Genomic DNA, 27,621 nt, shown 5'->3' with positions numbered 1-27,621 from the left:
AGTAAGCAAGGAGAAGCAAAGAGCTGACATGGGAGTGCTGTTGCTTTAATATGGTGTGTGCCAAGCAGCATCAAAGTGGTCCACGCTTGCCAATTTTCTCCTGACCGTTTTTTTTTTAGTGTTGCTTTTTAAAAATAATTAATTTATTTATTTTATTTTTGGCCGCGAGGGTCTTGGGTCTTCGTTGCTGCGTGCGGGCTTTCTCTAGTTGCGGCGAGCGGGGGCTACTCTTTGCTGCGGTGCGCGGGCTTCTCATTGCAGTGGCTTCTCTTATTGCGGAGCAGGGGTTCTAGGCACGCGGGCATCAGTAGTTGTGGCTCGGGGGCTCTAGACCGCAGGCTCAGTAGTTGTGGCGCACGGGCTTAGCTGCTCTGCGGCCTGTGGGATCTTCCCCAACCAGGGATCGAACCGTGTCCCCTGTATTGGCAGGCGGATTCTTAATCACTGCCCCATCAGGGAAGCCCCTGTCCTGACCTTTTTTTTTTTTTTTTTTTTTGCGGTACGCGGGCCTCTCACTGTTGTGGCCTCTCCCGTCGTGGAGCACAGGCTCCGGACGCGCAGGCTCCGCGGCCATGGCTCACAGGCCCAGCCACCCCGCGGCATGTGGGATCCTCCCGGACCAGGGCACGAACCCGTGTCCCCTGCATCGGCAGGCGGACTCTCAACCACTGCGCCACCAGGGAAGCCCCTGACCATTTTTAATGAGCAATATTAAAAAAAAAAAAAAAAAAGTGTGTGCTTATAAATAGGCTAATTACACCTCTGGACTTAAAAATGAGAAGACAAGCCACATAAATTCTCTTCCTTAAAAAAACAGCCATTTCAAAAGATTTTCTTTAATATCATAAAATATTTTCATGGACAGGTGAGCTAGCAAACACACATGCACCAATGTGCCTTTGACAAGATTATCCCCTACCCTCACCCCCCCACTCCACATCAAGGTGGACATGAGATTGGAGAAATGAATACAGCAGATGGTACAGATAGAAAAAAAAAATCGATAAAAAGGATGGATATAACATTGTGCTTGGTTATTTTCCTATGTCACAACAAAACAAAACATTTCGGTGCAAATAGTTAATTTTTCCTCTTTTCCATTTAAGTCTGGTGGAGAAAAAAATACTTTTTCTATAATAAAATATGTGGTTTTTTACTTTTTCTAACGTAACTTTTTTTCTTTTTTGCAGAAAATAATTTTGTAAACTGTCACTTCGCGGTCTGGGAGGCTCGATGCCACTTGGGTCCAGCTCGCCCCTTTGGAGGCGGAGCGCGAACCAAACCTGGGCGGGAGAGGGGGGACAGCTGAGGCGCAGGGCTGGGCGCGCATGGCGGACGGGGGCAAGGGCGTGGGCCGGCAGGAGGGGGTTAGAGGTCACTCTCGCCGTACAGCGCCGTGGAGAAGGACATGTAGTCCAGAGCACCTGGCACGGCGTCGGGGCCGGTGTAGGGGGCCATTCGCGCGATGCAGTACTCAGCCTGGTCAGGCGGCAGCTCACGGCGCAGCTCGTCCACAGTGATGTAGTTCTGCGGAGAGAGCGCGGTCAGGACGGCGGGTCAGGGCGGCCATAAAGCAAAGCGGCCGCAAAGGCCAGAGGCCGTAAACCTCACTCGTGACATTAGGTACCCTGTTCCATCCCCGTTCTGGCCCTGTCCTCATACTTCTGGATATAGAAATACGTGTGTGTGTGTGTTGTGTATAAACACACACGCACACGTGTATTACACATTCATATGTATGTATATATGTGTATGTATATAAATATATACGATATACATACATATACACAAATATAACCATATACATGTGTAATAAATATATACGATATATATGCATATACACATATATAACCATATACATGTGTGTATATAAATATGATATATATACATATACACACATATAACCATATACATGTGTGCATATAAATATGATATATATACATATATAACCATATACATGTGTGTATATAAATATGTACGATATATACATATAACGTGTGTACACGCATGTATATTGCACATATATATGTATGTGTATGTATATAAATACATATGATATATATACATATACACATATATAACCATATACGTGTGTGTGTGTGTGCGTGTGTGTGTATTTAAGTCCCCTTATAAGTTTTCCACTTCTATAACTACTTGAGGCGGTTTCCAAGCTAACTGGAAGTGCTAACTGCACCTGTAATCTTTCCACGTATCGCTCTAGCCCGCCCCGGCCACAGGCAGGATCAGCAGCACCGTATCTGGTGGGACAGAGTAGGGCCCCCCACACCCACTCAGCTGGGCTCCGAGGACATCACCCAACTCCTGCAAATTACATGAGCATCAATCATCATCAGATAGCATCATCGCCACAGACAGCTATCCGAACCGTGTTTGCGAAATTTGGACCTGACCCCACCTGGCCTGGCTCCCAGTCTGGGTCTCTGCTTTCTCCCCGCCTTGGGCTCGCCCATGAAAGGCTACTTGGAAGCTACTTCTTTTGGGAGCTTGAGGCTCCACAGGAGCTCAGGGGCTTTGACCCACAAGGCGAGACCCCGTCCTATGCCCTACTTCTGCCAGAGCCCCCAGGAGCCAGTCTGAAGGAGGGAGGGGCTGGTCCTCAGGTCACTTCAAAAGTCAGAAGACCAGGTCCCTTTCTGGGCCCCGGAGACCTCCTCTACAAAATGAGTCCCTTCAAGGAGGCGGCTTCTCAGGGTCCTTCCAGCTCCAAAGTGCTGACTCTAACACGCTGTCCTCGAACTTAAGTCAGACCTTTAGGAACCACTTTGTGGGTTGAGTCTTTATTTCCATATAGATTAAAACATTGCAGAAACTATACTCCCTATTGGCTAAGGAAGGATGGCATAAGGATTATCCTGTGAATTTTTCAGAAAGGGAATCTGGCCTCTAGATGTCTCTGTCCCCAAATTCCCCTGGATGCTCCCACGTTTCCACTGTCAAGCAGTGCACTGCAGGGAACTTGGGAGATTTGGAAAATTGAAGCTGACTGCTGCTCAGGGTAGAAAAATGAGACACACGCTTCCTTCCTGCTCCCCACCTATATGCCATACCTTGTGCCCAGAATGATATAGGGGCAAAGTCCAAGTTCCCAGATGGACCTTCCATCACCCACTCACACACTCCACCTGACTGGACTGCCCTCCACCACCCATCATTTCGTCACCAGTATCTCATCACAAGTATGACATGCAGTATCCCTGGCAGGGGACCCCCTTAAGCTAACGCTGTGTCCTAATGCCTTAGCTGATCCCAAGACATTACAGAAATGGGTAGAGGTGACAGCAAGGAGGCCCGGGGGTGGGGGGGGGAAGGAGGAGCAGTGGAGGTGCTCACGACCACCCCTCCAGGTCAGTCCGCCCCAGCATGGTGCCCACACCACAGCAGACCCACCTTATCCCCGGCCAGGATCTTGAAGGAAGCCATGACTTGGTCTGCTGTATCTGTGTCAGCCGTCTCACGGGACATAAAGTCGATGAAGGCCTGGAACGTCACTACCCCTAGGCGGTTGGGGTCCACAATGCTCATGATGCGGGCAAATTCTGCCTCTCCCTGGAGGGAAGAGCCAATCCCAGGCCTGTCATCCTCTCAGCCACGGTCTCCTCTCTCTATGGACCTCAAGCCTCTGCGGGCTCGGAGTAGCCTGAGGCTATTAGAGAGGGCAAAGCAGACCCCTGACCTAACCTGGGTTGTCTTGAGAGCATGATAGGAACATAATACCCAATAGTGAAGACCCAGTTCAGGCTTCCCACCCTCTACGGATGCCCTGATTCCTCTTGGAGCAAAAATGATAACGCTGATAATAATTAATGACAGCAACGGCTAACACTCCCATAGCATATACTATATACCAGGCACTATTCTAAGTGCTGTGTATAATTCATTTAACCCTCCTCACAACCATATGAGGTAGGTATTTATTTTATTATTTCCATCAGGTTCCCAGATGAGAAACCTAAGGCCCAGATAGGCTTAGTGGCTTGCCCAAGGTCACACAGCCAGTAGGTAGAAGAGCTGAGACTTGAACTTGGGTGGTCTGCCTCCACCACACTGTACTTTCTATGTGTCAGACATGGGCACAGCACTCACGTGAGTTCCTTCACTTAACCATTACAACAGTAGGGCAGGGCTCCCCTCACCTTATCCGGGCCCCCAAGCTGGTGATGGCAGAGCTGGGATTTATTCCTGGGTTCCCTGTTTCTAAAGCCCGTGCCCCTGCCCCTCTGCTGGGCAGCCCATGGGCTCTGCACTCTGCACCACAGCCCAGGCGTCGCCGGGCTGCCTGGCTGAGGCCCCTGTCCCGCTCAGAAGGCCGGCACGAGGGCTGGCAGCTGAGAAGGTTGGGGAGGGGCTTGAGGAAACGGCAAAGGGGCAGCAGGCCTGGCTGGAGCCATCACACGGGCAGAGGTGGAAATCTCCACGCCTCATGCGAGATGAAGCAGGACCAAGCCCCACCCAGAGTGCCCACCACCAGTCCTTCCTGGCAGCCTTGGGGTCAGCCCCACCATCCACAGTGGGAGAGAAAAGGCCCACGTCCACTGTAAATATCAAAAGATAAACCAGCAGAGAGAGGCGAGAAGGCCAGGTCTCTGGGACACACACAGGCCCTGCGGCTGGGCTCAGCCTTCAGGGCACCATCTTCCCCATGGACCAGAATCTTGAGGCCCCTCTGGGGAGGGCGCCCTGAGCCTGAGGGCCTCCAGCCCGCCACGGCCAGGACTCGGCCTCTCGAGTCAGCTGGCTGCCCCTGGCCAGAGAGTGGGGTTTACATTACCATGTTGTAACCCATGGAGATAAGGCAGGCGCGGAAATCATCCGTGTCCATCATGCCTGTCTTCTTCTGTGGGGCCAGTGGCACCGAGACACAAGGAGGAAGGGCCGGCCGAGGGCCAGGAAGACATGGCCCAGGTGGCCAGAGGGGAGGTCGAGGTGTACGGTTTGGGGGTCAGGAAGGGGACAGGAACGTAGGAGGAGCAGATGCAAATACACATCCGGGGGAAAAGTCCACAGGAAGGAGGAAGACAGAGCAGGGAGATGCAAATATCCGTCCACAGGATGGAGAGCGGCGAGGAGAGAGGAAGGTGGGCACCGAGCAGGTTCCCACGAAAGACAACCGAGGGCAGAGGTCGGAGTAGTGGGGGGAGGAGCCCGACACGGGCCATGGGGGGACAGCAGGAGAAGACGAGCCCCGCGGCCCACAGGGAAGGGGAGACAGGGAGATCCAGACAGAGAGAGAAAAGAAAAAGGAGAAACGCGTTATTTCTCGCCCCGGACGCCACCCCTGAGCGTGCTCCATGCAGGAGGCGAGTACCTGGGGGTCGTTGCCAATATCATAACCCAAGCTGATGAGGCAGGCTTTGAACTCCTCGGGACCGAGCGTGCCGGAGTGATCCTGGGGCCGCCGTGCGCCAGCCAGCGAGCCATGCGGTGCCAGGGAGGTGGAGGCCGTGAGGGGAGGGGTGGGCCATGCCCCGGTGGAGGGTAGCGAGTGTGGGGAGACACAGGGACAAAGGCATGCGGATGGGGAGGGCGGAGGGTGGAGGGTCGGGGGAGGAGGGGAAATAAAAGTGCACACGGTTAGACACACAGACGAGGCCCAGGGGCCCTCTCCCTGGCACACTCAGCCCTGCTCCGGAAGGCAGGCCACAGGGGAGCACGGTGAGCCACAGGGGTAAGCAGCTGCCTCACAAGTGCCCAGCCCACCTCCGGCCCTGCTGCCCAGACCGGGGTTTCCAGGAGGGTTCCACCCACCCAGGTGCCTGGAGGGCAGTGAAGCAGGCAGGGGGGGTGGGCAGCACCTAAGACCATGCTCCCACCCCCTGTGGCCACCGCAAAGCCCCAGGGCACTGGGAGGGGCAGCCCACGCAGAACTGTCCTGTCCCAGAGCGAGGAGGAGAACCCAGGACTGACAGCTCTGACAGCCCCGCAGAGTGTCCCAAAGGCTACACCGGGGCAGGGGGGGGCGGGGAGGAGGGAGCCCCTGCTCTGTCCTGAGGCAGAAGCAAGGGATGGTCCCCACAGCCAGGGGACAGCAGGCCTTCCTTTGAGGCGATGGCAGCCTGGCTCCCGGGGGTTGACTCCTGGTCGCAGGAGACCAAGGGTCAGGGGTCAAAGGCTCTCTCCTTAGCTCACAGTGTGAGCACTCTCTCCAGGAAAGCGGGGAAGCTCACGGGACACCAGGACAGCTTCGAAGACTCGCGGCGCAGAGTCAGGGCAGGCTGACAGCAGTTCCTCCCGGCCACCCACCTCCCCTACTTGCCCAGGAAGCAGGCCCACGTGCTGGGCAGTGCCCTCCAGGGCCCTGGGGCAGGAGGGGCTGGGGCTGCCCTAAGCGAGTGCAGGGGGCGGGGCTCACCCGGTCAAAGTGGTTGAAGGAAGCCCGGAACTCGTTCATCTGCTCCTGGCTGATGCCCTTGGCATCCCTGGTCAGGATCTGGTTCTCCACCTCGTTGATGGTCCTGGCGATGGTGGTGAGCAGCTGCTCCCAGCCCACGCGGATGTGCTGGGGGTGGGCAGGGCCTGTCAGCAAAGGGGTCCCAGGCCTGGGCCACCCCTGCCTGCTCCTTCCCCTGACCATCAAAATGGCCAAAGCAATCGAACCAGGCCTTCTGTCCAGATTTACAGTGTCACCAGAGGGCAGGGGAGCCAGGACAAGGACAACCACCAGGACAGAGGACCCTGATGATGAAGGGGGAAGCACAGGAGGGTGGTGGCCCCTGCCCGGGATGGCAGAGACCAGAAGGACCAGTGTGGTCAGGTCAGGAAGGAGGGCGAAGTTGGCAGCAGGAAAAACTAAAGGACAAAAAAGTGGGTAATTCCCTGCATATCCAACTCCATAACCTCACACACATGCCTTCACGGTCAAAACAAGTAGGTCATTTAGAAAGCAGATGGCAAGCCAGTGTTTGGAGACCACCAGTCTCAGAATCACCAGGCTGTCTGTTAAAAATTTAGATTCCTGAGCCCCATTCCAGACCTAGTGAATCAAATTCTGGAGACGGGGCCTGGAAATCTGCATTCTCAACAAGCTCCTCGGGAAATTCAGAAGGCACTGAGGACGGAAGACCCAGAGCTCCAGGAGTGAGGAGAAGCGAGTAGCCCCTCACTTAAAAGCCAGAGTTTATCCTACTATGGCCAGTTTGCTTGGATGATGGGTAACCCCCCACCACTACCCCAGCCCAGGATGGTGAAACAGAAGGGGATCTGGGGGTCCCTCTCTGGAGAAGCAAGGCTGGTGCCACCCACCTCCATGGTGTAGTTGGTGTGCTTGTTGTCGAAGATGAGTGCTTCCTGGATGAGCTGGTGGTCGCCCTCCAGCTGGTCGATCTTGGGCTTATAGTTGACGATGCTCTTCTCGTATTGCCGCAGGTGGCTGAGCTGGTCCTCCAGGGTCCCATGCATCTCAATGGAGATCCTCCCAATCTCCTGCTCACCCGGGAAGGAGGCCCTTGTCAGACCGCCCCACTCTGGGCCCCTGGGGTGGAGATTGGGGCCCCCAGGTCATTGACCAACCCCTCAGATGATTCTTGGCATGGAAACAGCATCATAAAGGATAATGTTATCACCGGCTGAATATCTCCTGTCTCTCGGGCACTTCTGAGCCTCAGGAAGGGGATGCGAGGTCAGTTGCTAACGTAAATGTTCACTCCTCTGCTCCAACTCCCTTTTCAAGCCTAATCCCGGCTACCGTCCATCTCAGGCGCTCTCCCACTGAGCTGGGTCCCTCGCAGACTCAGCGCACCTCACCTACCTTCTCAATGGCCGTGCTCCTGCTGTCCTGTTCCTAGGATGCCTGCCTTGCCCACCTCAATCCCACCTGTCCCCGTGGTCCAGGACTAGTCCCCGTTTCTGGCAGTCTTTCATCCATGTAAGCACACCTTGCTTGTAAAAGCACCTTCTGTGCGCTCAGTTCAACTCAGCAAATATATCCCGAGCACCTACTACGCACAATGTGCTAATAAAGCAGGTGGGGGTGGGATGCAGGGAAGACACGAACATGAACTCGACGTGGTCTCCGCCCTCAAGGAGCTCAGAGGGACACCATGCTCTAACCCACACAGTGTCCCTTCCTTATCTACATCACCCCCATACCTGGCCCCACAATTCAGCAAAACATTCCACGCTTGCCCAAAGCTTGGTTCTCTCTCTGGGGAGATCACCCTGTCTGACCAAGCTCACGACTCAGGAGGAAGGGAGACCTGGTCAGCCACATAAGCCAGAGGGCAAGCGGAGTCAGTCGCCTAGGCACCGCTCCTTCTGTGGGAAGGACTTAGTGGTGTCCCTGTGTGGGTCTTTGCTCTCAAACCAGACACCGGAATCACCCCACAGGCCTTCCTCGCATAGACTCCACCCCCACCCGCAGGGCAGCAGCCCAGACTCCACAGTCCCCACAGGTCCCATCCCAGAGAAGACAGGGCAAGCCTGAATGGCTGGGATGGTGCTGGGAAGGGTGGAAACCCTCTCCCTGCTTCCCACGATGGGCCCCACCTCCATCTTGGTCTGGATCCAGGGCCCGATGACGTTGGCCTGGGCCGCAAACTGCTTGCGTAGCCTCTCGTTGTGCTGCTGGCGGGTGTGCTCCTCCATCAGAGCCTGGTCCCTCCGAGGCACCAGCTGCCGTACCTGGGGCAGGAACAATCATGGGACACTGGGATGGGCCGGCCATCTGCCCCCACTTCAGAAGAGGAAATGGAAGAGCCGTGAAGGGAAGGGGCCAGTCAGTAATAGAGTGAACACATTGACCTGTTCTAGAAATTCAGCCATTCATTCACTTGACAGATACTGAGCACTTACTATGTGACAATGAAATCAATGAAAAGTCAGTGAAAATCAACAACACACACAGACAAACATCCCCGCCCCTCTGAAACTTACAGTGGCTCCGCCCACACCCCAGCCAGCCCTTGGACTCACGTGGTCCCATTTGCCGTTGATCTCCTGAGGCGTGATGGTTGTGTAGGGGTTGGTGCCCGCCATGTTGACGTGGTAGGTCTGGACAATCTTGGACACCTCGTTGTGGATGCCTAGGATGGCCAGGCGCTCCTTGTCAGCATCGGGGAGGGTGGCCTTGAACTGCTCATGGGCTGTGGTCAGTCCCTGGACATAGACGGGCATGCAGGAGAAGCAGTGACTGGGAGGGAAGTCCCTCCCACTCACTGGTGCCTCCCGTGGGCAAGAGGAGACCAGGGAGACCTGCAGGCCCCAGGGTAGAGGTGGGTGGAGGGGCCACCGGAGGCCGGCCGCACACCAGCTGGGAGGCGCAGCGGTATCAAGCCAGGGCTCTCGCGGCGGAGCCCCAGGACGGCCGGGCTGGCCACGGGAAGGTGCCGACAGCTTCACGCTCAGGACTGGTGAAGTCAGCAGCAACCCCCCGGGGGGCGCTCACCACCCCACAGTCAGGTCAGGGACAAGGGGTGCTCCAGGTCTGCCCCTCGGGTGACCTCCCCCAACACACGTCCCTCAGCACTTTGCAAAACCTTTTTCGTCTGACACTCTGCAGCTGTACAAAAGAACAGCTTATTGCTATGAAATGGGCTCCTAGATAATTGTTAGGTTAAAATTATAAGGCTCAGGATACAGTATAGAATAAACTTTTTGCATAAAAAAAGGGGTGTGGAGAAGAACATGTTAATAAATAAATGTGCTTGCCTATGCAGAGACCATGTGGTCATACTGCTCACCTCTGGGGAGGGGCACTCGGGGCTGGGGGACAAGGAAGGGAACTCATTGCTTAGCCTTTTTAGCTTTTAGATTTTATACCATGTGCATATATGACTGAGTCAAAATAAATAAAATGCAAAGCTTTCGAATCTATAACGTCCTGGGGATGCTAGCCTCAGTCCTCTCCTCACAGGGGCAGTCCTGCAGGAGTGTGGGCCGTGGGCAGCTGGGGAGCCGGCCTCTGGGGGCGAGGGGGGGCGGCAGCACACCTGGATCTCCTCGATAGTGTGCACGATGAAGGTGTCCTGCAGGTCCTCCATGGCCCCCTCCATCCAGTTGTTGAAGGGCGCGGCCCGCTTGGCATATTCCAAGTACAGCTGGTCAATGGTCTCCAGCAGTTTTTCTGTCCGCTGGGAGTGCCAATGGCATGGAGGTGGGGAGGTGTTTAGCAAAGTCATGTCCAGAATCACCGCGTCCCCCCACCCCTATTCCCAACAGCCTTCGAGATCCTCCCGGCCAGCCCAAAGGGGTTCAGGTCTGGAAGCACAAGACTAACTCAGACAGAAAGAACAGGCTCTCTCTGAGGTGCTGGTTCTTAATATGGGGTGTACGGACCACCCCCCAACTGAGTCACCCAGCCTGGGCCCCAGAGAGTATGGTTTGGAGAACAAGAAGGTTCTCAGCCGGGGTGGGGCTGAGTACACTAAACCGGGAGGATGGGATATGATTAGGACATCTCCATCAGGGCAAAGGTCAAGTCCAGGGTCAATGTAAGCCTTCCACAGGCAGGCCAGGCCTGGGGAAGGTCCGGGGAAGCCAGTGGAGCCTCTCAGCCCAGAGCAAAGAGAGTTGCTGAAGGCAGGCCTCCGCCTCCCTCCGGGGCCCTCACCTCCAGAGCTTCCCTCCGCTTCTGGGTTAGGGCCCCCAGATTGTCCCACTGGTCACAGATCCTTTGGCACCGGGCGTTGACACTGGGTGAGTCGTAATAGTCCAGCTCACTGGGAGGGAGGAGACAGGAGACAGGAGGAGTCAGATGACCCAGGTGACTTCCGTGGCCTGCTCTCCTCTCCCTGGGGCTGGGGCGCTGGTGGCACTGGAAGGCCAGGTGTGCTCGCTTCGTGAAGGCCTTCCAGGACTCCCCTCCCACTCTCAACTCCTTGGCTTTCAGGAGACCACTGGCAGGAGACCAGCGAAGGCCAGTTCTCCTCTGCAAGGGCCCCCACCCCAACCCTGCGAAAACGCCCAATGACAGGAAGCCACTAAGGCCAGCCGAGAGCTCGGAGCCAAGACCTGGTCGTCCTCTGGTCCCACACCAGTTACAGGTGAGGACCGAAGGCCTGGGACAGGACGGTCACAGGCTATTCCCCACCTGGGGGGAACGTCCTTAGCCTTCCGTACTGATGACTTTTCAGGCCACGCTCCCACCTCCCACAGCGCCCCTGTGCCCGCTGGGCCGGGCCTACTTGAGCTCCTGCGCAATGGCGGCGATCTGCTCCACGCGGTCCTGGTGGGCGGCCAGGTCGCTCTCGAAGGCCTCGTGCTTCTTGAGCAGGGCCTTGATCTCCGAGAGGGTGGCCGTCTCGTAATCCTTCTGTCTCAGCATGGCCTCTTTGCCTGGGGTCACAGACAGGGCACGAGGCTGGGCGGGAGCCGGGAGGTCCCATTCTTGACCCCAACTACCCACCCCTCAGGGCCCAGGAGCTCCACTTCCGGTACATCCCGAGGAGGCGTGCGCTATGCGATGATCAATTATCTGCAGTCCGAGAAAGCAGATGTGCAACCGGAACACCCATCCACGATGGGGCAGGGGCGGGAAAGTCACTACTTTCCATGGAGTATGTCAGGGCCATCGGGCGTGGTGATGTACAAAGGCTATGCCGGACCAGGAGGGGAAGTCAGGGCATAACATGAACTTTATAAACAGCAGGAAACGATGATCTATGCCTGTGGTATAACCAGGGAAAAACAAGCCAAGCCCCTCAGGGATACTCCATCTTTAGTTCCTCCAGTTATAGTTGCTGGTCCCCAGCAGCCCGGCAGGGACCCCTCCCCTCAATTACGCTCAGTGTGGGTAGCATGTCCAGTGCACTCTGCACATAAGCCATCAGTGGCCAGAACCTTCTCCCATCATCAGGTGCACTGCCCCCCCTTTTTAGGGGCAAGGCACCCTTGGATTTCTTGGATTTTTGTTTCCCAGGAGAAAAAGGGGATGAGAAATGACCTCCCAGACTGTTGTTAGACAATAGTTATCAGCTACCCTGGGAAGCAGCTGCTGCAGGGCAGGGGCTGACCTGGCCTTGCCTGCACTCCCACCTCCTGTGTTTGCACCCATCAGGGATGCTCAGCCCCTCTCAGTAAACAAAGGCTGGGCTGTGAGGCGAGGGCTTCTTTCCTTCTCTTTACTCTTTTTTCTTTGTCAGAATAATAATATGACAAGTTTAGGGAAAAAATATCACAGATGAGCCTACTTATCTACTCCTTTTCAGTCCTGCCTTATATGGATGTTGTGTTAAAACCATCAGGTGTATATAAATAAGGTTTCCTGCTTTTAAAATACTCAGCAGCACGTCATCAGTTTCTCCTCTGGCTCCAGCGGCTTTTACATGAGCCACTCTGATGGCTGCATAACATTCTGTCGCGTGGCCGAACCGTCACTGGCGTAACCACTCATTGCCCTACCATGGGGCGTTCAGGGCCCTTAGCTTGCACTACTGTAGATGGTCTCATCGCAAACATCCCAGACACGTGACTTCGGCCATGCTTAGGGTTAATTTTTTAGACAGTCTCAAGAAATGGAATTCCCGGGTAAGCGGGCAATAACACTGTCAAGCGTGAGTACGTGTAGCCAGACTGCTGTGCCCAGCAGCTGTGCCGGCATCTACAGGCATGCCAGCACCTCTCATGACCTTGCTGGTGGCTGGCGAGCTGGCGGGGCCAATCCTTGCTCTGTACCTTTTGGCAAGCTGTTCCTGGGCTCCGGAGAGGACACGATAGGAGCATGTGGGTGAACAGGTGCAATTTCCACCATCCCCCTTCTACTCCTCACATACACGCTTGGATAAACAGCTCCGTACATGCACAGTGGAATGTGGGGCAGCAACCTCATATCACTGTATACACAGCTCAGCAAACCCCCTCTGCTGGGCCAGGCACGCTCCTATCCCCAGCCAAGCCGCGCTACCCCCAAGTGGCCGTCCCTACTCGTCTCCAGTCTAATGTCTGACGATCACAACAGAGCTGGGTGGGGGTGTCTTAGGGCACTGAGCTCCACTGGCCCGTTGGTCTGCCCCAGGGTCTCCAGCTAAAAAGGCTGCATGGCCCTAGGAGATCGGCGGCATGGCCCCCTCTCCAGCCCCAGCCCAGGTTCTGAGGAAAAGACCATTCCAGGTATGATCTTCTCTCTTTGGAGTTAACCTTAGCTGCCAACAAGCAGACATCAGACATGGCCCCAAGAACCTCCAGGTCAGAGTGATGGAGACACACAGGTGCTAAGGCCAGGGCTCCAGGGTACTACAGTGGGAGGCCAGAAACAGGAAAAGGGCAGGCATTGGAGGGAAGATATCAAGGGCTACCATTTACTGAGCATGTTACACGGGCCAGGCACCCGACTAAGCATAAAATGCACTTATGATGCGTAAGCATACAACAACCCCATGAGGAGGTATGCTGAGTTGAATAGTGTCCCCCCAAAACGCATGTCCAACCCAGAACCTCAGAATCTGACCTTATTTGGAAATAGGGTCTTTGCAGATGTAATTAGTTAAGATGAGGTCATACTGGATTAGGGCGGGCCCTAAATGCAATGACTGGTGTCTTCAGTAGGAAACTGAAAGGCAGACTGAGTCACAGAGGCCCAGAGAGAAGCAGCCACGTGGTGATGGAGGCAGAGATTGGAGTGATGCTGCCACCAGGCAAGGAACACCGAGGCCTGCCAGCAACCACCAGACGTGGGGAGGAAGCATTGGACAACCTCCCCCTCAGAGCCTCCAGAAGGAGCCAACCCTGATGACAATTCACTTTAGGACTTCTCGTCTCCTGAATTGTGAGAGAATGCATTTCTGTCCTGTTCAACCACCCAGTTGATGGTAAATTGCAGCCCTAGGAAACTAATCCGGGAGGGTACGTCATCACCTGCATGTCATAGACAAGGAAACAAGACCACTGGTCCAAGTTACACTGCTTCAAGGTGGCAATGTCGGGGTTTGAACCCCAACCTAATTCAGGGAAGAAGAAATCATTATAGTGACAGGAATAATTAACACATATATAGCATTGTACTATGCCAGGAACTCTTTTCCGTGCATCTAATGTATTAAGACATTTAACCCTCATAAACCTATGCGGTTGGTACTATTATTGTCCCCACTTTACAAATGAGAAAACTGAGGCAACCAAAAGGCTGATGAACTTGCCTAATGTCAAGGGACTAGCAAGAGACAAAACAAAACAAATAAAAAACAAGAAAAAAAGGAGTTGTGGCTGGTGGTTCAGCATGAAAGCCAGACCCTTGGAGTCGGGGGCAGGGGCTAGGCTGGCCTTACCGTCCGTCCAGGCCTCGTGGATGGAGGCCTTCTGCCGGAACTTCTCTGCCAGGTGGTCGAGCCGCTCCAGCCTCCGGATCTCATTCAGCAGCCACTCCTCATAGCCCTTCTCTGCCTGCTCCAGGCAACCCCATGCATTGTTGATGTCCTGTTAAGGATGGGAGGCACAGGGTCAGCCCGCCTGGCCCCCCGAGACCCCAGAGCTGCTCCGTGCCTTCCAGGAGGAGCCTCCTCCCCATCTCAGCCATCCCCGTCCAGCCTGCACGGTGTTTCCCAGGGCTCCCGGGCACCAGGCCTCCTGGACAGAGAGTGGGGCTGCCCAGCTATGGGGTGTTGGGTGTGCAGCTCAGTGGGCAGAAAGCCCAAGGCCCTCTGTGCTCCAGGACTGGCTTCTGACAGGATTCTGAGCAATCACAGAGCTCACAGGGCCAGCCAGGGAGACAGAGCAACAGACTGAACGAGGCAGACAGGTGTGGGAGCCTCCCAGCCTTCCCACATTTCTGGGTCCACTCATGGGTCCCAGCCTCCGGGCCCTGGGCAATAATAGCCTGGAGCCTGTAGGGACCCTGGCCTCGGTGAGCCAGCCAGGAGCTGCCCAGAGATAGTGACAGGTACTGAGCATAAACCCACAGGCCTTCAGACAGGGAGCCACTGCCAGGGCCATCCCCTACAGTTAGCACAAGGGCACCCCTGGGCAGTGATGGCTGACCCAGCTCAAGTGCCACCCAGGTCCCTGCCATGTGGCAGGGGCCACACTGCATCCACCCAGAGGAGGGGCTTTAAAGCACAGAGCACCCTCCAGATAGCAGCAGCTCTGGCCATCTAAAAACTGCTGATTCATCCTGTAAAAGGATGCAGTTTTCCAAACTGCATGTACAATGTCACAGCCTTTTCCCTGTCCCCCAGAGTCCCCCCAGGATCCTGCTTCCTTTTCCAATGCTGTCTGCATGCTTCTCCCCGTCCCTTCCATTCCTGCCTTATGTGCTCATGTCTCCTCATCAACTCTCCATTGCAAAGGGCAAAAGCTCTACCCTGTTGAATTTTAAATTTTCTTTTACATGTTTCCCTGGCTCATAAAATTTCTCACGTTCTGCGGAGGGAAGAATAACAAAAAGTGACATAAATGAAGAAAATTATGACATGGAAACCTGGTCACAATATATTGTTGTTGCTTTTAAAGCAGCTCATTAATTAAAACATGCTTTAGGATTCCCTTAAAAATTATGTTTACAGAGACTAAAAGAATCTCTTTCCCCCCCAACATCTTTTAAGTTGATCCTGGGTAGTAAGATTATGAATAATTTCTATTTTCTGAATTTTGCTCATTTATACCTTTGAAATATCCTACCAAAAAAATTACTTAAGGTAATAAAAATAATTTTTAAGTAAGATTCCATTAAAGTGAAAATTAACCTTATTGCTATTATACCCTGTTTGGTTCAACATGTCAAGAGGGATTTTGTTTGCAAAGATGATTTTTCTGAGGGGTAGGGAGGAAGGTGCTGGGGGCAGATCCAAGTGGATGTTCAGGGGTCTGGAAGGGCAAGTCTGACCCGGAATGGTGAGGAGAGAAGGGGCTCTGTTCCTGGGGAGGGAGGGAACCCCACATGGCTGAGTGTGGGCTGGAGCCTGGGTGGTCACCTGGAAGGGAGAACTGGTCTCTGGAGCAGGGTGGGCAGGTAGAGAGCACGCGCCCCCGCCCTGCCCCACTCACGATGCGGCATTTGATGGTGAGCCGGCACAGCTCAGGGTGGGGGCAGCCCGGGCGCTCACCGAGACCATCCTGCCCTCGGAGGGCATGAAGGCGGGCCGGTTGCTGAGCCGCAGCTTGGTCTGCAGCGTGTTGAAGTTGATCTCCAGCTGGCACTTCTCCTGCACCTTGGGCGGCTTGTGCAGGCGCCGGTAGTCTCGGAAGTCCTCCAGCTTCTGCTGCATGGCGTGCATGGTGTTCTCGGGTACCCGGTTCTCCAGCCACGGGATGGTGCGGCGGATCCACTCCAGCAGCTGGAGGTAGCAGGGGAGGATGCTGGGATGGGGGCAAGGACTGGCCTCCCTCTCCTCCTGATGCTGGGGGGGCATCTCTCCTGACGGCACGCTCTTTCCCAACTACCCCCCCAGGCCACTCGGCCGGGTTCCAGGGCATTCCCTCTGAGAATCAAAGGCCTCATGAAGCCTGGCCGCTAGGGTATGTTAACTCACAGCCAGCATCACTCAACCTCCCTGCTCTGCCAAGGGGAGACCTGGGGGCAAGATGGCTCAGCTAAGAGCAGGAGACCCGAGTTCTATTTCTAGGTCTACTACCTGGCTGGGCCTCAGTTTCCTCATCTTATCATGAAGGTGTGAACACTCATTCCCTGAGGCCCCTGCCACCTGACCTTCTAGGATTCTAGAATGTGGGTCCCTGACTCAAAAAGGAAGAGGCTGGCCTCTGGGGCACAGGCAGGGATTGTTTTCCTCGATGAGGTGACGGAAGAGGAGTGGAAGTGATGAGAGGAAAGACGTGATCCCCTGCAGGGTACCAGGCACGTGGCCTGACTAACTCATCTGAATGATGGCGAGAGCTACGTTGTCATGGGGTTAAGTACTGTGATCCTGCCTCAGGTGGCAGAGGTGGTAACCAAGGCACTGTGAGGTTCTGTGACTTGCCAAGGTGACCAAGGTGGAATGGTAGCACAGGGATTAAACCCAGGCACCTGGGCACCAGAACTTGGGTTGTCACTATGCTGGACGGCAGATCTGATCTACCGAGAGGCTGGGCTGAGCTCTTCAGAGGGCTGAATTCTTCTAAGGAAGAAGCAAGTGGAGCTCTAACCCAAATGCAGCCAATGGCAGAACAGCAGATCCAGTCCTGTCCCCTCCTGTCCCCTGGGTGGGCCCAGCTGCTAAGCTAGCCTGAGCCAGCACTGATTTCTCCCCCGTTCATATCCTCTGAGAACCGCATACTCCTTTTCTAGTCCAAGCGAAACCCCCAGCACAACAGTACACTCACTGGTCTCGAAAGGCCTCCGAGGTCCCTTAGCACAGCTCTCACTTGTTAAGTGAAAAAAAAAACAAGACCCAGAGAGGTGAAGGGATTTCCCAGGCTTACTCTCGGTGACAGAAAAAGCCTGGAACTCGGCTCTCCAAAGCCCAGATTGGCCCCGGACCCACCCTCTGCTTTCTGGGAGAGCAGAAGCAGAGCCGAAGCCGCCCTAGGAGGACTGCTGGGGATGAGGGATGACACCCAGCCTGGGACTGTGCCTGGGCACAGATGTGGAGGTACGGGTTCTGGGGCCCCCTCGTCTCTCAGGGCAGGGTGGCGGGGCCTTGCTGGGGCCAGGCCGGGAGAACCCAGAGGGAACCCACATCGCTGGCCAGCTTTTCGTAGTCTTCCATGAGGCGCTCATTCTCCTGGTTGACGGCCAGCACCTTGCAGATGCGATTGGCGGCTGTCTCGGCCTGGCAACAAGACAGAGAGGGACACGGTCAGCCTCACGACAGCGGGAGCGCCTGGCACACGCCTGCGGTGACAACGTCTCCCCCCGCCCCTGCAGATCACGCGGTTGGAAGGCACCTCCCAAGACTCTGAATTCACAGGCTCCTCGCCATCCTCTCTGCCAGCCCGGGCCGAGTCCCACAGATCACGTGAGCCCAGACGGAGACCTTAGCGGCTGAACTGGGAGCCCCTGAAGAAGAGCCTAAGTCTGAGATCCAACATGTATGTTGGAAAGAAACTAATCCAATGACTGGTAGAATCGAAATACTCAGCTCAGGTGGAGGGGTGAGAAAATCCATGCCCATCCTGGAATTCCAAACTGGAGACCCTGGGACTCCCAAGGCTCAAGGCTTTCAGACTGGCTTTGCCAGCATCTTGGAGATGCAGGAATTCTAATCTGGGAGTCCTAGAATAAGGTGCTGATAAGGAGCGGGGCCTCTCAGGACCCCTGCAGAATCTCTCTAGGCTCCTGGCCCAAAGCCCAAAGAACTTTAAGAGAAGCTGCAGGAATTAAGGATCAACCCAGCACAGGTAGGATGTCCAGAAAGCAGGCACAGGCACCTCTGGGAAAGCTATGCACACACTCCACACCGAGTGCTGGGCCAGCAGACACCCGATGTGGGCCTTGGTGGCAAGAGGAACTAAACAGGACTGAACAGCAATCAGATACAAAAGGCCCAGCAACCCCAGGGGACACTGCTTCTCCCGCTTAGAGGGCACTGTGCACCCGACACCGGCAGGGGCCAGGCGCTCCTAAACCCACTTTGCTCAGGTGATCTTTGAATGCAGTTCTTGTACACATCCTAACCCAGCTGCAAGGGGAGGGGAACTCGAAGCCATTGTGGGGGTCCTGTGATAGGAAGATGGCCTAAGGGTGGCAGCAGATAACGCCAATGAGCAAACAGACAAGCATCCTGGGGCCCTGGAGAAGGGTGACCCTGCAGATGGCAAAGGTTTAAGGGGGAGAAAGATGGGACCTTGTGCCCGGTTGATGAACAAGACAAAACGGGTTTCAACTGCAGCAAGATAAACTGAGGCCAGGCGTCAAGAAGTTCCTGAGAATGACGGTGCTTTGACTTGGGAAGGAACAACTGAGAAGATGTAAATGCTTTTTCATTGCAGAACTCTGCAAATAGAACACACGCCCACCCAATCATGTGATGCGTGGGTGACTGCCAGGTGTGTGTGCGAGGGGGCAGGATGAGATCACCATAAAGGTTCTTCCAAGCTCCAAGCGAAGACACTGCACCCTCCAGGGCGAGGTTTCAGGGCGGGTGGGCCTCCAGTGGGAGAGCTGTGGGCGTGGCCAGAGGGCGAGCTGAGAGTCCCAGGTCTCAAGAAACTGAGACAAGCAGTCAATCCTTAGATCCTCACCACTGCGCCCCAACCTAACTCTGTCCTGATGCCAAGGCCACTTCTCACAGGACCATCAGGAACTCCTGACAGATCGTCCTTCCTCTAAGGAACCAACAAGCAACCGTGGGGGATCCCAAGAGGCCACAAGGAGAGAAATTCCTTCCTGGAGCCCATCCCAGAAGATGTGGGGCCCCGGAACGAACAGGGTCATGGGAACTGGGCTGATGTCCCCATGAAGCTGCCCCAGGAATCTGCCTGGAGTCACCGGGGCCACGTCCCTTGAAGGCTGGGGAGGGGACCCGGGGGAGGCCAGGGCTCTCCCGTGTGCTGACATGTATGTAAGACTGTGGGGTGCCTGCAAAGTCCCCAGCCCAACGTGCTGACCAAGCAAGTAAGGATCACAGGTAGTCCCTAATCGTCGGCGAGACGCAGCTGCCACTGTGATGGCGAATGGATCAAGCCCACCTTCATCGTGTTCTCCTCCTGAGTCATCTCAAGATCCTGGGCTCAGAGGCCGTAAGCTTTGATCTGTGTGTCAATCTGTGAACTTGGTGGACTGAGGCCTGTGCTCATGGGATTCTGGAAGGCACGTCCCGCGGGCCTTAAGGGCCTTGGCCGTCCCTCAGAGGCCCCAGGGTCAAAGGGCGCTCCTTTTGGATGAAGTCTAGGGGAGTTCCCGGGTGGGCCTCCCGGGGACTTTTTATAAATATCATCAAATGGGCTGAGAAAATATTTTATAGAAACAGGCCAAAGGACGACTTCCAAGTGCCAAAGGAAAAGATTACGAGAAATTTGTGTTGACCCTTCCATGGTTTGTTTTTTTGTTTTTTATGACCCACTTTAAGGTGTATTGTTATACACTGTAATACAAAACAATGTGCTTAGTTTTATATGAGTTATTTGTTTCTAAGTTACGGATTATTAGCCCCGGAGCGCTTAGCTATCCTCAAATGAAACCCTCAGCTATTCCAGGCCAAACTGCCACGCTACTAATCAGCATCAAATTAGCTGGTACAGGTACAGTCTGGAGAGGAAGCAGCCTCCATGCCGGTGACATCCAACAGCCACATGAGGCCAAATGACGCGCCGTGGCGCTGCCACCCACCACCTACAGTCATGCGAGTGCCACGAAGATCTCATCTGTGACATTTGTCGTCAAAAATTTCCCAAATCTAGCTAGAATTGCCTTCCTCCCACAGCTTCCCACTGCCTAGTCTTTCTCCATGTCCCAAGTCAGCTCCCTGCCCTGGTGTCCCTGCCAGCGAGGCCCCCAGACACAAGGGAGCCAACCCCGCGGCGCTCAGCCCTGACCCCAGCGACCGACTCTGGCTTTGCCCCCAGTCCTCACTCCAGGCAGCGGGACGGATGTGCTCTCCTCTGGAGGCTGCACCGTCACACCATGGAGCGTCGCACAAGCTGTGACCACCTTCCTCCACCTTCCCTGAGCCTTTCAGTTGCAGATCCCCACCACTCAACCCTTAAGAGCCTCAAGCTCCAGTGTCTCCCGCTCGAGAAGCCTCCACGCCCCGCAGCCCTGCAGCGCCCCTCCCCTGCTCAGCTCTGCCGCAGAGCAGGGATTAGGCCACAGCATCACGAGCTTGTTTATTAAGAGCTTTCCCGGGTGGACCATGAATCCCTCGAGGGCAGGAACGGGGTTTCTTTCCCTTAGAAGATTCACAACCAGCTGGCGACAAATGGAAGGCTGCGAACAGCATCATCTACTCCTAAAAGCATCCAGAACCCCCTACAGCAAGTCCGGTTCGTGCCCCAAAAGGCTGTTTCTCAGAAACAGTTCCCAATAGGCCATGAATGTTAAAGCAACAAACTACACAAACAAACGCTGGTTGCCACAAGCCATTCTAAACCCCTCCAGGGGAAGAGGAGGGGAGAGGAAAGCTGAGAAAGGATGAGAACCAAAACCAACGCGTCAGACAGGAGTTGGTCCTCATCTGACTAGGTGCGTCCATCACACACACTGGCATCCGTACAAGTGCAGTACCCACACAGGCACACAAACACGTGTACACCTGCACGCACGCATGTATTAGACTCGGCCGTCTTTCTAGTTCCACCGCCCAAGGCTTGATAAGAGAAAGACAGTGAAGAGGATGCAGGGCACTGGGCGTGGGTTTCAAGGACACTTTCCCCCACTGGCTCCAGACACGGAGACAGTCAAGACGAGAAGAGTCTATGAGTCTGAAAGACTCCTCCTTCTTCCACGGGAGAGGGGCAAGATTCCCCTCCCACCAGCCTGCTGAGCTGTAAGCAGTTGCCTGACTCCTTCGAAGTGGGATGGGAGGGGCAACTCTGGGTAAGGCTCCTGACCCAGGACGTGAGAGGAACACACCCCCATCCCCACCCCCCCACCCCATCCCCCCAGCTGGTGACCTTGTCCTCATGTATGGACAAAAGGAGCATGAAATGATTGCAACAAGGATGAGTGAGAGGGAATAGGGCATGGGGGGAGGTGGTATGAGATTTGGGAGGGAGAAAAGCAGGCTGCTTCACACACTCACACACACGCACGCACGCGCACATGCACACACACGCGCGCACACACACACGCGCGCGCGCACACACACACTCCCTTCCGAGCATCACCAGCCAGGACACAGGGAAGGCTTCAGAGACAGGGAAGGCCAGTGTCAACGGGCATGAAGCCCAGGAGAGAACCCTGCAGGAGCAGGGGAGGAGGAAGGAGAGCTGGAAAGAGGGGAAAGACCACGGCCGAGAGCTCAGCCTAGCCCTGGGTGCAGGCAAGACTCTGTGCGGTTCTCAGGGCTAGAGGCCCAGTGAGGCAAGTAGATAGACGGTGCGCACATCCTGCCTAAAAGGTGGGGTATAAGAGGGGCCAGAAGAAGCTGACAAGAAAGAGCAGCAGCAGAGGTGGGACAAAGAGAAAGAAGCAGCAAGAGGCAGGCCAGAGAAGAGGCTGAAAGGGCTGGGCCTCCTGGGGAGGCTGGGACACCCAGGATGGGGAGACTCCAGGCGGGGCTGTTTCCTGTCGGGCAGTACCCATGAGGCCTGGAAGGAAAGTGAGGAAGGTCTTGGGTGCCCATCCAGGCAGGGCATGGGGCGCCTCTATTGCAAAACTGTCATACTTATTCTGTTAGAAGACATTTTTACTGCCATTTGCAAGATTATTTTTGTAAAAAATATTCAAATCTTCATGGTCGATGGTGCACACAGGGCACCCCTGGGTAGTATGCAACCTGCACCACTGTCCCTGGCAGGCCTGGTTGGGAAGGATCAGGCAGGACTCTGAGCCTCTGGACTGGACACCGGGGGGAAGGCAGAAGACTTCGCCCTGCCCTGGCTGCTGGGTAATGTGAGAGGGTAGCCTTGCTTAAGTAGATGGAGGGAGAGAGAGAGACGTGAGGAGGTGCTGGATATTTAAGAGAATAGGCAGGAAGCAGAGCCAAGAACTGTGCCGCCTGGGATAAGGGCTCTCAGCTCAGTCCAGGGGAGGAGCCGAGACCGCAAGCTTCTCTCCCGTTTGTGGCACCTATTATGCCAGAGTGTAGGGACAGAGATGCAGGCCATCCAGAGGCTGGCGTTCTCAGGCATCTTTAAGTGTCCTGGCCAAAGCTCAGAGAGCATCTTGCCCTCCTACAAGGGGCTGGGGTTGCGGTAAGGGGAGGGGGGCTTTTCTAATCCCGCCTTTCATTCCACGGGCTGCAGTTCCAAGGGGCTGCGGCTGGAGTATCCAGGGCGGATGGAAGAGATGGGCAAAAGGGCGCTGGGAGAGAGGGCGAGGCAGAGGGAGAGCTCACCTTCTGCGCACCGAGAAGGCGTGGCAGTGACATGAAACATTAGGTCACATGGCCTTCCCATCCGGCCTTAGCGTGCCTACACATCTGCACAGAGAAGGAGAAGAGGTTGAGAGAAGAAAGTAGGCAGCAGCGGCGCAGAACAAACCCAAACAGCCGTGGTGGACAGAGCACACAAGACAGACGGACAATGAGGGAATGGGCAGAAAGAGAAAATGAGATGATGGGAGGAGAAAGGGGCTGGGGTGGGAGAGAGATAGGGAAGAGGTGGGGAAAAAGGGGTGGGGAGAGGGGGGCTGGGGAAGGCTGAGCAGAGGGTTGGGGAGGCGGGAGCATCGCCCCATCATGCATTTCAAAACAGGCCACTCAGACTCCATGCAGAGGGTGGGAAATTTGCCTGAGTATGTGGCAGCTCCAAGGCCCAGAGCTGAGAGGGCCAAGCCTGTGGTCTGTCGTCATAGCGACCTGGATGTTGTGCTTCTAGGGTCCTGCCTGTGAGGGGACCTGGGGGAGGGGCGCCTGCCACCCGAGCTAAGCCTGCTAATGAAAATATTCAAATCTTCAGTGTCTGCAGTGTGAATGATGCCTTTGTGGAGTGCAGAACCTGCACAACTGGACTTTAACCTCAGGCCTCCCTGGGCAAACCTGGGTCAGGACACGTGAAGTGTTCACCGCAGCCCACCCTTTCCCATCGTCTCCCCAAGGGGTTGTGCAGAATGACCCCGCACGGGGGCCCCAAGCAAGATATAGAAGGCACCAAGGCCCAACAGGGCTGTGGACAGATTTGCTAAACCACGCCTGTGAGCGGGAGAAAGGCGGGGGCTTCGTGACGCCTCTGCAGAACAGGTCGGTGAAGACAGGCGGCACCTCCCCAGATCTGCCTCTGTAAGGGACGCCTGCTGCTCTGTTAAAGCTATAGCCTCAACAGCGGTGGGCACAGAGGGGCTGCTGCCCACAGCGCTTCCAGACCTCCAGAACCACCCCTGGCTGATCTCACCCATGCCGCCCTTCCTGCTGAAGCCCGCCATCCGGGTCCCAGAAGGTGAGCGCTTTCCCAGTGTTCTCCAAGGCAGTAGAGGAAGATGAGAGAAAGCAGAGGGGCGGGTGGGAGAGGAGTTGAGCAAGAATAACATGCCACGTTGGCACCGGGGGCTGCCGCTACCGAAGAGACAGACCATCGGACCCTGTCGACAAGGAGAGGTGGGGAGAGGAGGGGCGGGAGGGCATGGCTTGGGGTCTGGCATGAGGTGTGCTGGGCAAGGAAGGAGCAGGGGGCCCTGGGTACCTTCTGGGCTCCAGAGAAGGCGTGGTAGAAGCTGGACACGTAAGTCATGATGGCTTTCTCATCCGGGCGGGCTGTTCCGACGATGTCTGTCAAGAAAAATCTGGAGTTAAAGCCAGCTGGTGAACACATGATACGCTTCCTGATGTGATGGGGAAAGCAGCTCTCAGAACCACCAAGTCTTCTTGCCAAGACGCTGAGCCTGCATCTAACCAGCCATCTGGCATCAGCTTCCACTTACGGGAATGCGAGAGGTAGAGGAAGGAGTGAAATGGTACCCAAGGAAGGAAACAGACAAACCAGAGTAAGGGGTACTCGGGACAGCTGGTCTGGGTTCTACAACAAGTTCAATGCCAGGAATGAAAGGGGTCGGAGGGAAGAGAAAAGTGCGACAGATTAGAAAAGACACAAGAAATAGAACAACGAAATGCCACGTGCAGACTCTGTTTGCATCTGGATCAAAACAAAGCAACTAAAAAGAAATAATGGGGAAATTCGATTCTGAACCAGGCAGCAGATGTATCAAGAATTACTGTCAATTTGCTTGATGTGAAAATTATTTTATGATTGCATAAGAAAATATTGCTATTTTTAAGGTATGTAACCTGAAGTATGTAGTAGTGAGATGCTGTGATGTCTGAGACTTGCTTTAAAATTTCAACAAAGAAAACAAAAGCGAAAAAAAAAGGAAGTGTGACAAAACCTCAGTAACTGTTCTATCTGGATGGTGGGTACAGGGAAGCTAATTATATTATTCTCCCTCTTTTGCATGTTTGAAATTGGCCTTACAACTTGACAGACATTGTCACAAACTATCATATCTTCCATCTGTTCTCCTAAGGGCCCATCCATCTTTCCAAAAAGTCATTTGTATTTCCACAAGTGCCCTCTCTCCCACTCCCTTTCCCCTGTGAAGTCAGGTATGTATATACCCCAAATTCAAGTCACCCCTTTGAGTTACTCATCACTGCAAGCTCCCATGTGTGTCCATGATGCACATGATAGTAAACTTTTTTTCCCTCCCCTACAACCACAAAGGACCACTGCACTCCACCCCGGCACCCCCTACCCCGACTCCAAGGCCAAGCTGAGGACCATGCTCGGGCCGCCCTTTTCGACACCAGCTACCACTTCTCCCTCCAAACCTCAGGGAATCTGTCTGTGGAATCCCTGAGAAACAACTGACCCCCTGGCTCCCCAGATGAAGACCAAGCCTTCTCCCTTCTGGCCTCAGGTGCGGGGCCCGCCCTTCCTGGCCGCTGGCCGCAGCCGGGAGAAGAGCCGAAGGCCCAGAAGGAAAGCGCCTTTCACCTTCTGCATCCAACATCTTGGGGATGTCCAGGTACTTCTCCGCCACATCGAAGGCCGTGTTCAGGTTTGTAAGTGGGTCGTCCTAGGGGGAGAAGGAGAAGAAGGCGGGTGAGAGGCACAAGAAGTCTCTGGCTACCCCCATCTCGATGATCACCAAGACTGGGGGCGGGGGGACTGCCACATGCCGCGGAGCAACGGAGAGCGCCACAACTACTGAACCTGTGCTCTACAGCCTGCGAGCCACAACTGCTGAGCCTGAGTGCTGCAACTACTGAAGCCCGCGCACCTAGAGCCCATGCTCCAGAGCAAGAGAAGCCACCACAGTGAGATGCCCAAGCACTGCAACAAAGAGTAGCCCCTGCTTGCCTCAACTAGAGAAGAGAAAGGAAAGGAAAGGAAAAAGGAAAAAGGAAAAAGGAAAGGAAAGGAAAAAGGAAAGGAAAAAGGAAAGGAAAGGAAAGGAAAGGAAAAAGGAAAGGAAAGGAAGAAGGAAGGAAGGAAGGAAGGAAGGAAGGAAGGAAGGAAGGAAGGAAGGAAAGAAAGAAAGAAAGAAAGAAAGAAGGAAAGAAAGAAAGAGAAAGAAATGCAAGCTAAGACCAGGCACTGGCCTGGGAGCCATCAGTCTTGGCTTCTGGTTTCAGCTCCACCACCAGCCAGCTAGCTGGACTGGTAAGTAACCTAACCTCAGTGTCCCCACCGGTTACTCAAGAGTTGGCCTAGGAGCTCTCAAGCCCCTTTGGTGCTCATATGAAATGTGGGGCTCCTTCAAACAGCTACAGTCTTCTGACTACATTCTGGCTCTGCTATCTTCTCAAGAAAACTTATTGGGGATCGGTGAGGAGGTGGAGTAATCGGAACCCTCGTGCACTGTTGGTGGGATTGTAAAATGGTGCAGCTGCTGTGGAAAACAGTATGGAGGTTCCTCAAAAAGTTAAACAAAGAACTACTATATGACTCAGCAATTCCACTCCTGGGTCTATACCCCAAAGGACTGAAAGCAGGGACTCAAATAATTTGTACACCCACATTCACAGCAGCATTATACACAATAGCCAAAAGGTGGAAATAACTCAAACGTCCACTGACAGATAAATAGATATGGAATATTATTCTGCCGTAAAAAGAAAAGAGATCCTGAGACGGGCATACTACAACATAGACAACCTGGAAAACATTATGCTAAGTGAACTAAGTCAGACTCAAAGGGACAAATATTATATGACGCCACTTATATAGGCACCTACAAGAGTGGTCAAATTCAGATACAGAAAGTAGAGTGCCAGGGACTGGCAGAAGGGGGAGTGGAGAATGATGGCTTAAAGGGTTCAGAATTTTAGTTTTGCAAGATGAAGAGCTCTGGAGTTGGGTGGTGGTGATGGGTACACACCAGTGTGAATGTACTTAATGCCACTGAACTGTGCACTTAAAAATGGTTAAAGTGGTACTTTAAAAATTATGTATATTTTACCAAAAAAAAAAAAATTTAATGTGGAAAAAAACCCCATAACTTAGTCGGGGGAGTTCCTCGCTGGACCTCCCACTCGATTCTTGGTTCCCAGACTAACCCAAAGCAAATGGCTTTGTCAGCCTACCACTCAGCTTCCGCGTTTGCCAAGGTGAGAGTCACAGGGTACAAAAGGATAAATCCATTCATCTGGGACGCATTCAGGAAGAAACTGCTCAAAATAGAGAAGGTGGAGTCCTTCTGGGAAAGTCTCTGACAGCTTCCAGAATAATAAAAAACCACTGTCAAGCAGCAACAGTCATTTCCGTCCAGGCCCTCGGCCATCCTCAGGCCCCGGGTGCACACCCACCTGCCCCCCTCGATTCCCAGGGACCGCCAGGCCCCCCACGCCCACCTAGAGCGGGTGCCGGAAGGAAGTGCTTCCCGGTCACAGCCCTCGGCTCTCCCCTGTTCCCAAGCACCAGAGGCTCTGGCAACCTCTGTGCTTTCTGGAAAGAATCCACGGTTCAGTGGGAACACGTCTGTGCTGTTTCTGGATTGTACTGTTGCTACTGAATTAAAGAGAAGGGGAGACAGACAAAGAGAGACAGGGAGAAATGAAAAGACACAGAGAGGGACAGAGGGTGGGGAGAGGCTGGCCGGGAATGAGACAAAGGCCCCTGGACTCTCACCTCCCAAAAGGCTGAGGCTCCTGGAGTCGGGGGGTGGGGCGGGGGCCGAGACTGAAAAGCCACAGTCAGCACGGA

The 27,621-nt window shown here is 54.5% G+C and overlaps 1 protein-coding gene across 3 annotated transcripts in view; it reads right to left on the bottom strand.

The window, feature by feature from the left end:
- Positions 1–810: 810 nt before the first annotated feature.
- The window catches only part of ACTN1 (actinin alpha 1), a 95,456-nt gene continuing 68,645 nt past the window's right edge, over positions 811–27,621 (bottom strand). Inside the window, exons 7-22 of one of the 3 annotated variants that reach the window (XM_082647859.1) lie at positions 25,411–25,492; positions 24,103–24,188; positions 17,562–17,654; positions 15,990–16,220; positions 14,217–14,364; positions 11,139–11,289; positions 10,565–10,673; positions 9,945–10,085; positions 8,929–9,111; positions 8,503–8,637; positions 7,261–7,440; positions 6,371–6,517; positions 5,327–5,407; positions 4,790–4,855; positions 3,409–3,567; positions 811–1,527 (exon numbers count right to left, since the gene is read on the bottom strand). In XM_082647859.1, the coding sequence (XP_082503985.1) occupies positions 1,369–1,527; positions 3,409–3,567; positions 4,790–4,855; positions 5,327–5,407; positions 6,371–6,517; positions 7,261–7,440; positions 8,503–8,637; positions 8,929–9,111; positions 9,945–10,085; positions 10,565–10,673; positions 11,139–11,289; positions 14,217–14,364; positions 15,990–16,220; positions 17,562–17,654; positions 24,103–24,188; positions 25,411–25,492 (2,151 nt within the window). In that variant the 3' untranslated portion in view covers positions 811–1,368. The remainder of the gene's footprint in view (positions 1,528–3,408; positions 3,568–4,789; positions 4,856–5,326; positions 5,408–6,370; positions 6,518–7,260; positions 7,441–8,502; positions 8,638–8,928; positions 9,112–9,944; positions 10,086–10,564; positions 10,674–11,138; positions 11,290–14,216; positions 14,365–15,989; positions 16,221–17,561; positions 17,655–24,102; positions 24,189–25,410; positions 25,493–27,621) is intronic. The other 2 variants (XM_082647857.1, XM_082647858.1) reach the window with 2 other exon arrangements.

This window comes from Grampus griseus (assembly GCF_964374135.1).
Source record: "Grampus griseus genome assembly, chromosome: 2".
In the NCBI taxonomy this organism is placed as follows: Eukaryota; Metazoa; Chordata; class Mammalia; order Artiodactyla; family Delphinidae; genus Grampus; species Grampus griseus.
Note: the sequence above shows the minus strand (reverse complement) of the source record. Positions and strands in the feature narration are given on the sequence as shown.